General features: G+C 38.9%; 1 protein-coding gene across 1 annotated transcript in view; it reads left to right on the forward strand.

Moving 5' to 3' along the window:
* si:dkey-215k6.1 (transmembrane protein 132C) overlaps nucleotides 1-14,713 on the forward strand; it is a 345,761-nt gene that overhangs the window by 240,886 nt on the left and 90,162 nt on the right. Inside the window, exon 5 of the mRNA XM_061729571.1 lies at nucleotides 1,230-1,425. Coding sequence (XP_061585555.1) covers nucleotides 1,230-1,425 — 196 coding nt within the window. The remainder of the gene's footprint in view (nucleotides 1-1,229; nucleotides 1,426-14,713) is intronic.

Consider the following 14,713-nt stretch of genomic DNA (forward strand, 5'->3'; position numbering starts at 1 on the left):
AATGGATATGGCAAAAAAAAAAACAAGACTCAACCATTTTCTGCTGCTTTAGTGGGATCTGCTATATTTTCACCAGTGCAAATAAACAGACAAGATGGAACGCTGATCTTAGTGGAGCATCAAGTTCCCCAGGCCTGCATTTACAATACTTGTCTGAAGTGAACTAGGTTGTTTTTTTGTGTGTTTCTTTGTTTGTTTTTAAGCTGTGCAGATGCAAAAAAGTCAGTTTGTCAGTTTTCATTTTAAGATATCAATTCTATTTTTTGCAGCATTTGCACCTGGATGTTGCACATTTGCACAGATGTGCCCAGTTCTGCGTTCCTGCCGAGAAATGCATCCATCATCGCGGTTACTGTAATGAAAACGACTAGACTTTCAAGTCTCTGCTGAAGATGATACACAAACAGAAGTCTAAGCAAAGACATGTTTTTGATAAATGTATGACTTTGGAACGTTACAAACCGTTGGACAACGGTTTGACGTTAGTGCAATGATGCTTCACTATCATTCTTGCAGCATTTTCGCAGCGGTAGGGTTTTATTTGTTAAGCAGACACGTGCAACTCCTAGGCAAAAATCAGTCCTCTCTCCCTTGATCTTTTTTGCATATGGCTCTGCAAGTCTTACCCGTCATCTGGAGCCAAATTTCAACAGTACAATCTTCAGTCGCTTCTATTCTGCATTATTTGCATTCTAACTTAATCAGCTCTCTGTAAAGATGTGATCACACAAATGTGACATTTTTGTTGTTGACGCAAATGGCTCATGCTGGCAGGTATCTGGTGTTCATGTGTGTCTTTTTAGAGAGTTGTGTACATTCACATGAAAGCTGCAAGACACTAAGTTATATAATTCCCAGCTTAATAGTTATGAACTGTCAAATCAGATTCGTACCAAAAAAGAACTGTATTGGAATTGGACAATTTGAGTTGAAGTATGAATGTCATAAAAGTTGGTCGTGTAATTACACTTCTGTTGTGTTATGGGTAAAATAATGACAAAATAAAAGGTCATAACCAAAGTAAATAAACAGCAAAAGTCACGTAATACCTCTGTAATATCCTACATTTTAGTGTATGGTGCACAAAGGCCTGAGAATCTGTCATCATCCTAAAGCTAGAAGCATTGGGCAATATCACAAGCAACACTCATTTTAATTATCTTAACATGTTCAATTTTTATAAAATAAAGCATGTGATGCAAACCACACCGTTTTTTTTGCCTTCATAGATTGGAAAGTCCCTCGTATGAGGTGATGCAGCTGGACTTTGAGGTGGACAACGTGATCCACCTGGTGCCCACCCAGACACTACACTGGACCGTGGAATACCCAACTGCTGCACAAACAACTTCCAAGCAGACGGAAAAAGTCTCCCACCTCTACATCAGCAACACTGACATCCAGGGCATTGTGCCGCTGGCTGAGGTAAGATACAACTTGTGAGACGGATACAGATATCTATGATCATACTTATTGACAGCAGCAGGCGCTGTGATAGACTCAATGTTTCCATTCATTTCTCTCCTCCTAACCTTCACACTGACACCTCAGGCTACTGCATTCCTCAAGGGTGATCAAAGCTTTAAAGGTTACCTTGTTTACCCCCTCCTGTTGCTACAAGCCTCCTGGACACACACGCACACACACACAAACACACACAAACATACACACGCACACACAGCAGGTTTTTGCTCTAACAGGTTTCCAAATGACAAGCAGCTTCAACATTACGAACGAAAAACCACGAGGGTTGACAGGTTGACAGAGACTCATATTTTTAATGGCAGACGTCCTCTAAAATTCACGGACACACTTACCTTCATGGACAAATAGTTCATCTTTTTATACGACATCCTGACAGGTGTCATTTCTGTCGTTAGTTGGATTAAAGTATAAAGAGTCCAGCTGCAGTTTAACAGAAACATGCCAGAAACATGCCTACATGGTACTGTTTTATAAATATCAATAACAGTTGTCACACAGACTACAGTATGCATGCAGATGTAGACAGCATCTCTTCAGCAGTTTGTTTTGATCAAATTGAAAAATAATGCATTGCAAAAGGACTCAAAAACGAGGCAATTCCTGCAGTAGGCTCAAATACTTAACTGTCAGCTGTTTATTTCTCCAACTTTGGCTGCCCAGAAACCCAGACCACAAAACAAGCTTAACGTGCACTGCTAGCCCCTGACTATTAAAGGAGCAGTAACTATGTGTTCATATACACACAAACAACAATAACATTCAATACATCAAATATCCAGAAAGGTGACTTATATTATCAGTCTTGAGAACCCACTACAGGTAACATCCCAGAATTCACCCAGTAAAAAAAGTCAGTGTACCGCAGGGTGAACCACATGGCTAAACTGGGTGCGACAAACTAAAAGTTGGACTAGTCTCACCCACACTTCACTCACCTCGACTAAGATACAGCAAAATGGCCCGAAAGGGGCCATTTTGCATAAGCCTTTGAAAAGTAAAAAAAAAAAAAAGAAACACCCCAAGGCAAGGGGTTTATGCCAAGAACCTGAAAGAAAATCTTGAAAAAAAACAACAAAAATGCCAGAAATAATGAAAAAATAAAAAACTTTACAATGCAAAATGGTAAAATGGCCAAAAGGGCCATTTTTCTAGTAAGCTAAAGTCGCGAAACACCCGCTGCGTTAATGCTGCCCGAAATCTAACAGTCACGCATGGCATACATAAGTACGTGCGTCTCCATTGTGCCTCGATGGGCATGACTTTTCTCAGTCAAAGGTGTTACCATGGCAACGCTAGCGGGTACCTAATGGAAAAAATGCTGAAAATTTGGTAGCATTTTGTTATACCATACTTTATCGTAGAGACATCATTTAAATGTTGAAAGACTTGGGCCGAATCGGACTAAAGGAGCATACAACCTCATTTCGCTAATACTTTTTTTTTAGATATTTAACTCTGAATTAAAAAAAAAATGTCAATTTGATTTTGGACGCTTGTTGCCAGGTAACAGGATCTCATAGAGACATAATTTAAACATTCAAGGACTCTCCCCACTGTGGACTACAACATATTATAAACTCATGAAGCTGTGTTTAAAAACATTTAATGTGAAAATGGCACCATTCACCTTTCATCAGGGTTGTTACCAAGCCTATACAAAACCTATTCATTCCTATGGGGGAGCATAGGAAAGAATACAACCAGAACCACCTCAAACAGAACCAGAACAACCCCAAAGACAACCAGTACCACACCAAACAAAAGCAGCAAGAGGGGACAAATGGCCAGTAGAGCATGCCCATATCAAAATTTCCTGGAATTTTCTAGTTTCTCATATTATTGATTGGCAGTCGGCACAGCCAATGACCAGCTGTTATCACTTGCTTCTCCATAATCATCATGCTACCGCACTTAGCAAAGAAACATCCATTTGTATTTACCCAGCATTGGCTAAATGTGGCGGTCATTTTTTATTTCACTGTTGAAATAACTTATTAAACAGTTCATTGACCGCTATAGATGTCTGGCGGCAGCTCTGCAGGTATTTCAGCAGAGTTCAGCTGAAAGAGCTGGGAGCAGAGCTACCCATTGTTATGAACAGTCTATGGTGGTAACAGAGTGGTGTGCTAATTTCAATAAATCATTTAAACAAATGCTCTTTGACATATCCCGAATAATTAGTGCAGTTCAACTAGCAGAAAAAAGGATGATAACGAGGCCAACATTCCAACATCTGAGTTGAAGCCCTACAGGAAGAAAAACTGCAGTTCCTTGACTGACCACTGGGAGGATACTGCAAAGAATCCCTCCAGTGGTCTGTGTTTAATTTAAGATTTATTTGTCTATATGTATAAACAAATTAAATATGACCAGATTTGTCTCCAAATATATTATTTTTTCTGCGCTTTTGTTTCTCTAATGGCGTCCTATAGGTGTTAACTTGAAAGAAGCCCGACTCTGTCAGTTATAGCATGATTTATTATTGTTATGCTCCTCGGGTGAGCTCCTGGCATTTATGTGGTAGAATATTATTTACATTTTGTGGAAATATATTTTAAGTGCTCTCCTGCTCTGTTAAAGAAAGTGTTTCATTCTTGTAATATGATAAAGTATTTAGAAGGTGATTTGGGTCGATTATGAACATTTAAACCCAGATCTTTTGTGGCAGATGGCATGTTTCATTTCATTCTAAATTAATAAATAAAGTAAAGACCCAAATAAAAAAAAGAAAGATATAAAAGGTTGTTTTTAAGGTGAATCTTTTTTTCTTGATATTGTGGCTCATACACGTTGCAACCAAACAATAGGAGTTATCTTTGTATACACATATCTACACGCCTATTTTTACTTTCCCTCTGTCCATCTCTCTGTTCCTCTCCGCTTTGGTAAAAGCACCAAAATTGTTGCTATTACACGCCATTTGGGCTTCGTGATTTGTTTACCAGCTCCTGTTCAGGTGTTGATTATTGGTTGGTTGTTTAAGTAGCTTGTTGCTGAGAGGGATGGCTGTGATAGGTCGCCAAGATGAAAGCTTCAGCTTTTCAGGGTCTTCGAGAGAAGGGTAGAGGACTAAAATTATGAGCCAGAGGCATAGCTTCAAAGTGAGCTTGATGTAAAAAAAATCCAGCCTTGCATCTTTCAGTTTAAACAATTTCACATCTGAGGATCAGAACTTTTTTTTGAAATATCGCATAAAAACACATTTTCTGTTTCATCTTTTTGGGTGATTCAACTCCACCTGCACCATCAACATCACCAGGCCTGATGTGACAGTACAGTAATCTCTCTCTCTCTCTCCCTCTTTCTCTCTTTTTTTTTTAAACTCATCTATGAAAATCAGAATATCTGTTACCACTCGTACATCTCTGACATTTTCCTGCCAGTTCCAAGTATCCATTAAGGCCTGGCTCCTGGCTGGAAAAAATCCCACTCTAGGAAACAAGGGATCATTAGGAGTCATCTGTATCCTCTAGGGGCTGAAAAATTGGTGTGATCTTTTAACATAGAGATGAGAGAGGAGGATGGGAAACAGTTGTTAGAGAGAGCAGAGAGGAAGAACAAAAAAAGACCCACAGAAAGATAGAAAAAGATAGACATGTTAATAAATTGAATTTAAATCAATTTAATTCTATGCTTTTAGGATTAGTAAAACCCTTTCTCATGGATTTCTGGTGTTAAACAAAAACATTAAAAAAGAAACAGGAGAAGATATTGTCATTTCCTACGTTGCTAAACCCACCAAAATGTATAGTTGTATATCCAGCTCATTGTAATTCCTGCCATTTCCTCCTCAGATTAACCTTTACCCAAAGAAATCAACATCTGTGGATGAAGGTGGAGGAGAAGTGCTGCAAAGATTCAGAAAAACTCCTCATAGTAAAAATCAGTCAAACAGAGTTTAGTCTACACAACTGCACTCTTGTCAATACATTGTTTTGAAAAGAAACTAATCCGCACTCGTGCTGACATTTCAGCTCCATGTCAGAAAAGCTCTCCCTCTACTCCACCAACATAAACACACGTCACATGACTGCCACTGCTCTGCTGGGAAGTCCTTGTTGCTGATTGCTCTGGTCTTCGCTAGTTCATTTCTGTTCTGGGATTAATAAAGTATTTTTGAATTTGAATTGAACTGAATTATAAAAGCTTTCTTGCAGCCCATCGCAGAGTTAATTGCAGAGTTAATAAATGCAGAAATTGGCTGCATGACAACTGATTACAAACAACGACATAGACAGCTCTCACCTTCTTCTGCCGTTTCAACCTTTTTCAAGGTGTGTGTTTTCCCTCGGTAATGGTTATATGTAGGTATGCCCCGATACCATTTTTTTGGTATGAGTATTTAAATTTGTTTACTTGCCGATACCGAGTACTGATACAATACTTCTACCACAAAAATAACTAGGCTAAAAATACAATGAAAAATGCAATGAATTGGAAGACAAGTTTTATTTGCAACAGATTCAAATTCAATAAAAATAAATTAAATGATTAGAATAACTATTTTAAACAAAAAATTATCTTTCTGTGTAAATAAAAAGTCTCCACACTGGCACTGTCTTCACATTTAAGAAAGTATCAAACATTTAACATATCAATGAAACATCATATTGCGGCTTGAGTGCGTCGAGAAGACGATGAAATCCTTCGTCTTCTCCAACTGGTCATCCAGTGGCTGCTCATCCAGCACTTTATAACGGGTTAGAGCCTCCGTTATTTTAACGGCCCGTGGGTCGTCTCTTGCCATTATCTGTCGCTTTTGCAGAACCTGAGCTAATGTTGCTGTTGTGTTCTTGCAGTAGCATTAGAAAACTCTGTATACTCAGCTTTATGATGCGTCTGGAGATGTTTTATCAAGTTGCTGGTATTAAACAGCGTATTCTCCTGTCCTCCTCTTGACACCTTAGCAGCAGTAGCTTCAGTCTGTCTTGCTTCCGTCGTCGTCCCTTATTTTGAAATATGTCCACCCTGCTGACGTCCCGCTGCATTAATTGTTGCTATCATGCCTGAAACGGTGCTGCTAGTCTCACTCATGTATCACTCTCTTCTTCTCATCACCACGCTGACTGCGGCTCAACATCTCCCCCTAGAGGCGCTAATCAGTAACTACAACAACAATGAAGTGGTATCAGTGCGTGGTATCGGAACATTTTGCGAGTACGAGTATATGAGAGCAGTATCGGCCCCGATACCGATACCAGTATCGGTATCGGGGCATCCCTAGTTATATGAGAGAGGCCTGTTGAATCAGGTGATCCAGAAGAAAAAGGCGAATCTGTGAAACTGTCATTGTTTCATACTGTTTTATCCTTTCATGTAAGACTGGAACTCCATTTGCAAACTGAGACGTGGCCTTCAGTGGTATGAAAAGTGTTTTATGTTCAAACCCACCAGTTATGTGCACACCAGCCTGACCATACGTAACCTAACCCCTCTAGTGTGGTTGTACCTTACCCCGAGCTTTTTTGTTTTTAGCAGATGCTCTATTATTATTTTATTTTCTAGCACATTTTAAATGATCTAATATAGTTTTCTGTTACCTTAAGAGTTGCTTTGCCAATTGGCTTAACCTCAAATCCTGTGATGATACCAGAAGATGAAAGACTGAGAATCAGATGTGGGTTTTTTATTGGTTGGATTCCCCGAGACTCACTGATGGGCAGAGCGAATGGTTCACGCGTCCACAGCTCCTGTTGCCTGTTAACGCTTCAACATTCAACGTAAATGATACCTCAGATCTCCCTCTAGGCGTTCTAGATAGGTTCAGATTCAAACTATGACGGTGAACAGCATGCCGAATGCAACACATTTCTTTTGAAACATCTTGTACACAGAAGCAAAACATTCAAGAAGTACTAGCAGATCAACCAGATTACCCTTTTAAAATGACTGCTGCTCTTGTTAACGTGGAATGCTTTGAGAAGGTGACGGTACAAGACGATTCCACCCTCTGTGATGTCATAGAGAGACAATGTTAGAATGAGATGAATACATTTATTTTAAAAACAACTGTCCTGGAGAAAGTGTCCTCATCACCCTGGAAACCAAGTATATGGTTCATAAGAATACTGCACCATGTTTACCTCATCTTTTGAGCCTCCAGTCACATCTAAGAGGATCATTTATCATAATAACACTGAAGATAAGTCAGAAAACACGGAGGAACATAGCATGCCCACTTAATCTTGCTAAAGCTCAAATAATTTTAATCTCCAGATAAAAATGTCTTGAAATTCACCGCGCTCAGTGTGAATTGAGAGTTAATCTATTATCAATTGCCTCACCTGAAACAGAAAATTCCTTTGATGGGCCTCGATATTATTTTTTTGTCCTCACGCAAATTACTCCACAGGGAAATTAGTTGGAATTAGGTATTATTCACATTGGCTGGGTATCTTTCAGAATCTTTCTGAAGCAAACACAGATCCAGCTTATAAGTGATAATATGGGAATTAACACAAACAAGTCCTTCTCCAATCAGGTTGTCCATTTCCAAAACTGCAACAGTTCTATCCCACGGATATGCTAAACTCCAGTCATTTCTGTGGTGCAGACTAGTGTTTCAAAATCTTCCCCCATACTGCGAAAACTGGATTTGTTTTCTGCAGGATCTCTTCATAACAAAGGTGACATTTTGATGGAGAAGACAAATAACAGCCTTGTTTTTACAGCTTGTTGTATCGCACGTAATGAATGAGGCTTGTCTCAATTTTTCTATTCAATCTCAGCAAAACAATTTTAAAGGACATCTCTATTCCTACCAGGAATCTAAAAGAGAGAGGTTTTTTCTTTTTTTGCAGGAGTTTGAATCAAAACATGCTCAGGTCCTCCATGGAGGTTTATGCAGTCGTCTTGTACAAAAATCATTAAATACAACAGTCCACTGTTAAAAATAACATATGAATCTATCATGTTGAATCACACTGAATTGATTCAAATGATGGGTCTGAAGCAGCTGTACACTGCAAAAACTCAAAATCTTAACAAGAATATTTGTCTTATTTCTAGTTAAAATGTCTCATTTTTAGTCAAAAAAATCTCATTACACTTAAAACAAGACTCATCACTGGAAAAAACAACAATTTTCAGCTGTTTCAAGTAGATTTTCTCTTAAAATAAGTAGAAAAATCTGCCAGTGGAACAAGATTTTTTTGCTTGTAATGAGAAGATAAATCTTGTCCCACTGGCAGATTTTTCTACTTATTTCAAGTGAAAATTTACTTGAAACAGGTGAAAATTGTCAAATAACAAGTTATTTTTCTGGTAATGACTCTTGTTTTAAGTGTAATGATATTTTTGGACTAAATTTTTTTATTTTAATTAGAAATAAGACAAATATTCCTGGTAAGATTTTGAGTTTTTGCAGTGTAGCACCGAGCAGAATTTGGACACACCCACTCATTCATTTTGAATGAGTTTCTGTGTATCCAGCCTTTCGACGGATGTTGTAGGTCTGATCCCATTACGTGCATCTCACTAGACTCCTTTTCCCTCGCGCCGTACCTCATTCCTTGTGTTCCCTGCTGGCATTTCAAGCGGAAAAAAGAACTAAGGACGAATCAGTTGGGAAACAAGATAGAGGGAAAAATCATCTCTGTGCCACGCAAACTAGAGAATAGCAAAATCTGAAAGAGGCCAGAAGAGTGTTTGGCCTCAGCAGGTTCCAGCAGAGAAGACGGTGTATGATCCTGTAGCATCCTTTCCATTGTGATTCTTCTGTAAACATTTTACTTTACCCACAGAAAGCTTGTCTCTGCCTTAACAACTGAGAGAAAGCAACAAATTAACCTTTTATTTCAGCTAGTGTGAAAACAAAAGTTAAAGACAGGTGCTGTAAACAGAACTGGGTTTATGTGCTTTCAGAGACCCCTTTTCCACTAAACCGGTTCCAGGGCTGGTTCTGGTTCTGGGTCAGTGCTGAGTTTGGAACCCGGCTTTCTGTTTCCACTGACAAAGAACTAGCTCTGGGCCAGAAAAAACGGTTCCAAGGTAGAACCAACTCTTTGCTGGGATACAGGAAAGAACCGCTTACGTAAGTGGAGCGGGGCGGAGTTGTTAAGACCAACGGCAATAGCAATGACTGGGAGACAGAGACATTTTTAAATAAGAATGAATCTGGATGCAGCAAAGCATCATGGGTCTGAGGAGGAGACAACCTGTCTTTTAGAGATGTGTCCACGGAGGTTCTACATGGACCCAGTCCTATTAGAGCAAATACGTTGTTGTTGCTTCAACTTTCACGCCAATGCCAACCCGAGCTATGAAAAAGCAAACCGGTTCTCAGCTGGTTCACAAGTTGAATGAGTTTTGAACCAGCACCAGCACTGGCCCAGAACCAGCCCTGGAACTGGTTTGGTGGAAAAGGGGTAAGAGACGGTTAGGTTTCTTTTAAGAGGTTCCCCATAAATGTTTTCACGTTCCCTCCGAGTGCAATCACACGTTGTATCAATACTGTATTTGTCTGTTTTGTTTTGTTTTTTTTTTCTTTTATTAGCATGTGTTTTGACTAATCTTTACTATTTCTATACAAAGTTTTATGCAAATGACAGACTGATGTGGGGGCATGAACTGCACTTACAGAAAGAATTGTTGCCTTAATCCGACCGATATCAAAATTTTAAAAGCCATGTTTACACCTTAGCCGGGCTGTAGTTGAACTGAACTGAAGCTCTTGAGATCGAGCTTTTAGTGCCAGATAATACGTCCTAATCCGAGTTATTCCGGCATGTATACCAAGCCACGCTTAGCTGAGCTACTGACTGCCCCAGGAATCCCCCTTCCAGAAGTGACGACACAGCAAAAGCCAGAATATCAAGACAGTATGAGAATAAGAAGATGAACAACAAAGAAGGAACCGGAAAAACGGCAACGCAAAAGTGCGTGTGGCGCCACGGAGCATCGCGGAATCAAAATCACCTCACTCAATAATCAATTGTCTTTTTGCACATGTATACTTGGATTTCTCGGAAACTCCAGTTTAATCATTAACTAGATTGTTGCCAATGTACAGTAACTGAGTGTCAATTACATTGTCATGTCTTTGTTCATACTAAACACTCACGTATCCCGAAATAAATTAATAATAAACAAAAAACAATGCATGACAAACTCAATATCTGTTTGTGAAGTATGAAGCATTCTTATTATCTGTCAAAAGGAGACATAAATGGAGTTTAAAAAAAATATGTTTCTTCAGGACAAAAAAGCTTGATAGGAATACAAAATTAAATAAAAATAAATGTAGACTTTTTTGACAGCTTGCATGCTCTCTAAAATGGCTGTTCCCTTTTGTGAAAACGTTGTTTTGTCCGCTCTGATGTGATACATTTATCCGTCTGTTGAATATAGGGGAGGCGGATGAATAAATATTTCCTTTTTCTTGTCATCTTCCTTTTACCTGTCCTGGACTTTAATAGTTTTCATTTCTTCTTGTTTATTTCTTTTCCTTCCTCTTCAGATTCCCCCCAATTTCCTCTCCTCTCTCCCTCCCCTCATGTCCTGTTTTCTTTTTCCCATCATTCCCATCCTTCCCGCTGCCTGTCTGCGTCTGCTTCATCTTTCCTCTTTTTATTTCTCTACAGAGCCGCACCTCTCTCTGAGGCTTTGCTTTGTAATTAATTCTTAATTAGAACACTTGTTTATCTTTGTTGCTTAAAGATGCCTGTGCGTATGTGTGCTTGCGCAGACCTCTTAGCAGAGCAGTTATGCTAAGTGGCCCCTTAATTTGCTTCCTCTGATTGGTTGCGTTTCAAAGGAAGTTGGAAGGTACGAAGAATGAGCCGAAAAATCAATAACATGTTGATGAAAATGCAGACGTACGCTGACGCTTTTCAGAGTCAGTTATAGATTTAACATTTTCACTTTCTGGGTGTTCATTAAAAGATGTGTTTCTATCTTTCTTTCCTGTTTTTTTTTTTAAATATTTTGATCTATTATTTTCTTTGCTTCCATGTTTTTTCCTGTTTGCGTGTGTCCCTGCAGTGGTGTGAATGGCTGTGTGCAAACACTCACATCTAAAAGGCACTTTGGAATACGTCTCACACACACATAAACTCTGCGATCGCGCCGTTCCTGCAATCAAATACGTAATGTAATACTAAGGCATTTTTAAAGATACGATTATAATATGGTGTGTAATTCCACCATTACAAATGACTGACCAGTTTCATTCTCGGCGTACCCACTCACAAACTGCTGCTTAGTGATTTCACAAAATGCTGAAAGTTTTTTGCGATACATTTACTGTGCTCTTTTCGTTCTTAATCTTTTGCTCTGCAAAAATGTGCATGAATACATTCGTCTTCATGTTCTGTACTTGCTTGTTTCTGGTCTTCCAACACCCAATTAATCAACATACATGACACATTGGATGCATGTGTGTGACTACAAATGTATTTGGGTCACTAGGAGCCCGTGAGTCCTGGGCTGCAGCTTAATTTCCATACCAAGCGGCTGTAGTTCGCTTCAATCAGTGGTGAAGAATAGGAGGAGGAAAAGGTGTGTGTCTATGTGAGCCGGTGGGGGGGTAGAGAGAAAGCTCGCTTCACGCATTTTAAAGCAAGCTTGAAAAACTGAAAAAAAAGCAATGACTTTGGATGGCCCTACTATCTCTAAAAAGATGTTGGAAGGGAAAAAAAGACTATATATATATATATATATATATATATATATATATATATATATATATATATATATAGCTTTTCAGCCTCCACAGGAAGTTAACAGATAACACAGAATTCACATCACAGAAAGAAAAAGTGCTCAATCACCTCCTACTGTCTCTGTGTCTGGTTTAGAGCATCAAAGTGCTCACCAGTTCAAAAGATGCTACCAGGCAAGTTCAGGTCATTCAAGTTCAACGCAGTGACACAGTTTATCAGATGCTAATCAATCATCTAATCACAGTGGCTGACATATAGCTTTTTTTTTGCATATAACACAAGAAGAAAAAAGCATTTGGGCAACATGATTGAACGGTTTGTAGATCCACCTTTAAGAGCAATAACTTGAAAGAGTTATTTCTTGTGCGAGTATGTCAGTCACTTTGCGATTATGTTGGAGTATTGATTCAGTTCATTGAGGCTTTAAGACATTTGTTCTCTTAAGGTCGCAACACAACGTTTCATTTGCACTGAGGTTTCGACTTCTGGTGCACTTGGGATGCTTGTCTTCAGATGTCAGACAGGTGATCCGGCATCGGCCTCCAGATTAGAGTTTGTGGCTCACTCGGTGGCTGAGTGGTGCCCGAGTCCCCTGGCTGTAAAACAACCTCATATCATCACCACTCCACCACCGTGCTTCACAGTGGTGATGAGGGGCCTTTGCTGAAATGCTGTGTTTGGTTATTTCCACACATGATGCTGAGCTTTTAGGCCAAAACGACAAATACTTTGGTCTCATTGCACCAAAAGTCCTGTAGTTTGTTCAGATGAAGTTTTGCCAACGTCAGCTGTTCTTCTGTTTTTGAGGTGTTTTTTTTCCCCCTGCAAAATCTTCCAAACAAACCACACTTGTTCCTTCTTCGTTTAATTGTGCTGTCTTGACTGTTAACATTTAAAATGCTGAGTCAGGGCTAAAGGGTCTGTAGGGTAAGTTGCATCTGTCTCCAGCGAGCGTCCTAGTGTGAATCACTGTTGTACAGGCATCCTATGGAGCTAGAACAGTCTCATAATTTACAAATGCACAGGACAAGTTTTACAAATGCACAGACCGATTTACAAATGCACACACCGTTTCACACGTGCACAGAACAATTCACACGTGCGTAGGACAAGATATACAAATGTATTTTTGATGCACACACAAATATAACCTGATTTACAAAGGTTTTTTTGTCTGTGAGCTGCGCTGGATTTGCTTGTGACTTTTGAGACTCCCCTGACGTCCCTCGATCCACAAATACGTTTTTTTTTAACATGGAAGGATCTGCAACCAATCAGATGTCTCCCTTTATTTCACTTGTTGTTCACTTGTTATTTCGCTTGTATTGGTAATAGCACAATTAAAGCAATTAATATTAATAACAAAAACTCCTCACAAAAAGGGGATTAACTATCCAAACATGTGGAATTATAAGTTTCACTTACCGGACCGCTGTCATTGCTGGAAGCCATGTTGATTTGACTGAAATTCACATCAGCGCGGTTTGAAAGGTTTAATCTGATTGGTTTATGAGTAAATCGTCCCCCACGTGGGGTGCGCTCTTATGATTGGCTGAAATAAAGGAAGACATCTGATTGGTTGCAGATCCTTCCGTGTTAAAAAAAACGTATTTGTGGATCGAGGGACGTCATGGGAGTCTCAAAAGTCACACGCAAATCCAGCGCAGCTCACAGACAAAAAAACATTTGTAAATCAGGTTTTATTTGTGTGTGCATCAAAAATACATTTGTATATCTTGTCCTACGCACGTGTGAATTGTTCTGTGCACGTGTGAAACGGTGTGTGCATTTGTAAATCGGTCTGTGCATTTGTAAAACTTGTCCTGTGCATTTGTAAATTATGAGACTGTTCTAGCTCCATAGCATCCTCACATTTCTTGTAACTGTGTGTTTGCACATTACTTGAATGAATGAATGAATGAATGAATGGTTTATTTCGGACAGAATACATTGAAACATTTACATGTTAGTTTCACAAATAAAATACTTCTGCACAGTAATATATTTAGAAAATAACAGAAAATTAATTGTATATAATAATGACATGTAAGAAAAAAACATGTAAGAATGTAAAATGAAGTAATGAGTAGCGTGGCCTGGGTTCAACTTGACCTTTTAAATACCATTAAAGCAGTAAAGGGGTATTGCCCACGTTTGCCTAAATGTGTTTTTCCACACACACACACACAAACATACTCACAAAAAATAGGATTCAAAAAGGGATTACTAACTTTTGCAGATGACTATATTTAGTTTTCACGATTTTATTAACTACACGTTTCTCAATATGAAAAAAATGAATGTTTCCTGTTGAAGAAATTACCTACTGAGATTTGCTAACTTATGAAATGTAAGAGAAGTCATGCAAAAGTATAGCAAAGCTTAAAAGGAAAAATGGAAGGAAAGTAAAAGTTCTTGGTCATTTTTTTTAGTCTTTCCTTTTTTTTAACAAGAACTCATTTTTTTGCTCAATGCCTGAGATTTTTTTTTTTTTTTCATGAAGCCTATCTGAAGCTGAAGAACAAGCTGCGTTGTGCTTAGTTACATAATCCCTTCCGGGAGATGCT

This window comes from Cololabis saira, chromosome 9, assembly GCF_033807715.1.
Source record: "Cololabis saira isolate AMF1-May2022 chromosome 9, fColSai1.1, whole genome shotgun sequence".
Lineage (NCBI taxonomy): Eukaryota > Metazoa > Chordata > Actinopteri > Beloniformes > Belonidae > Cololabis > Cololabis saira.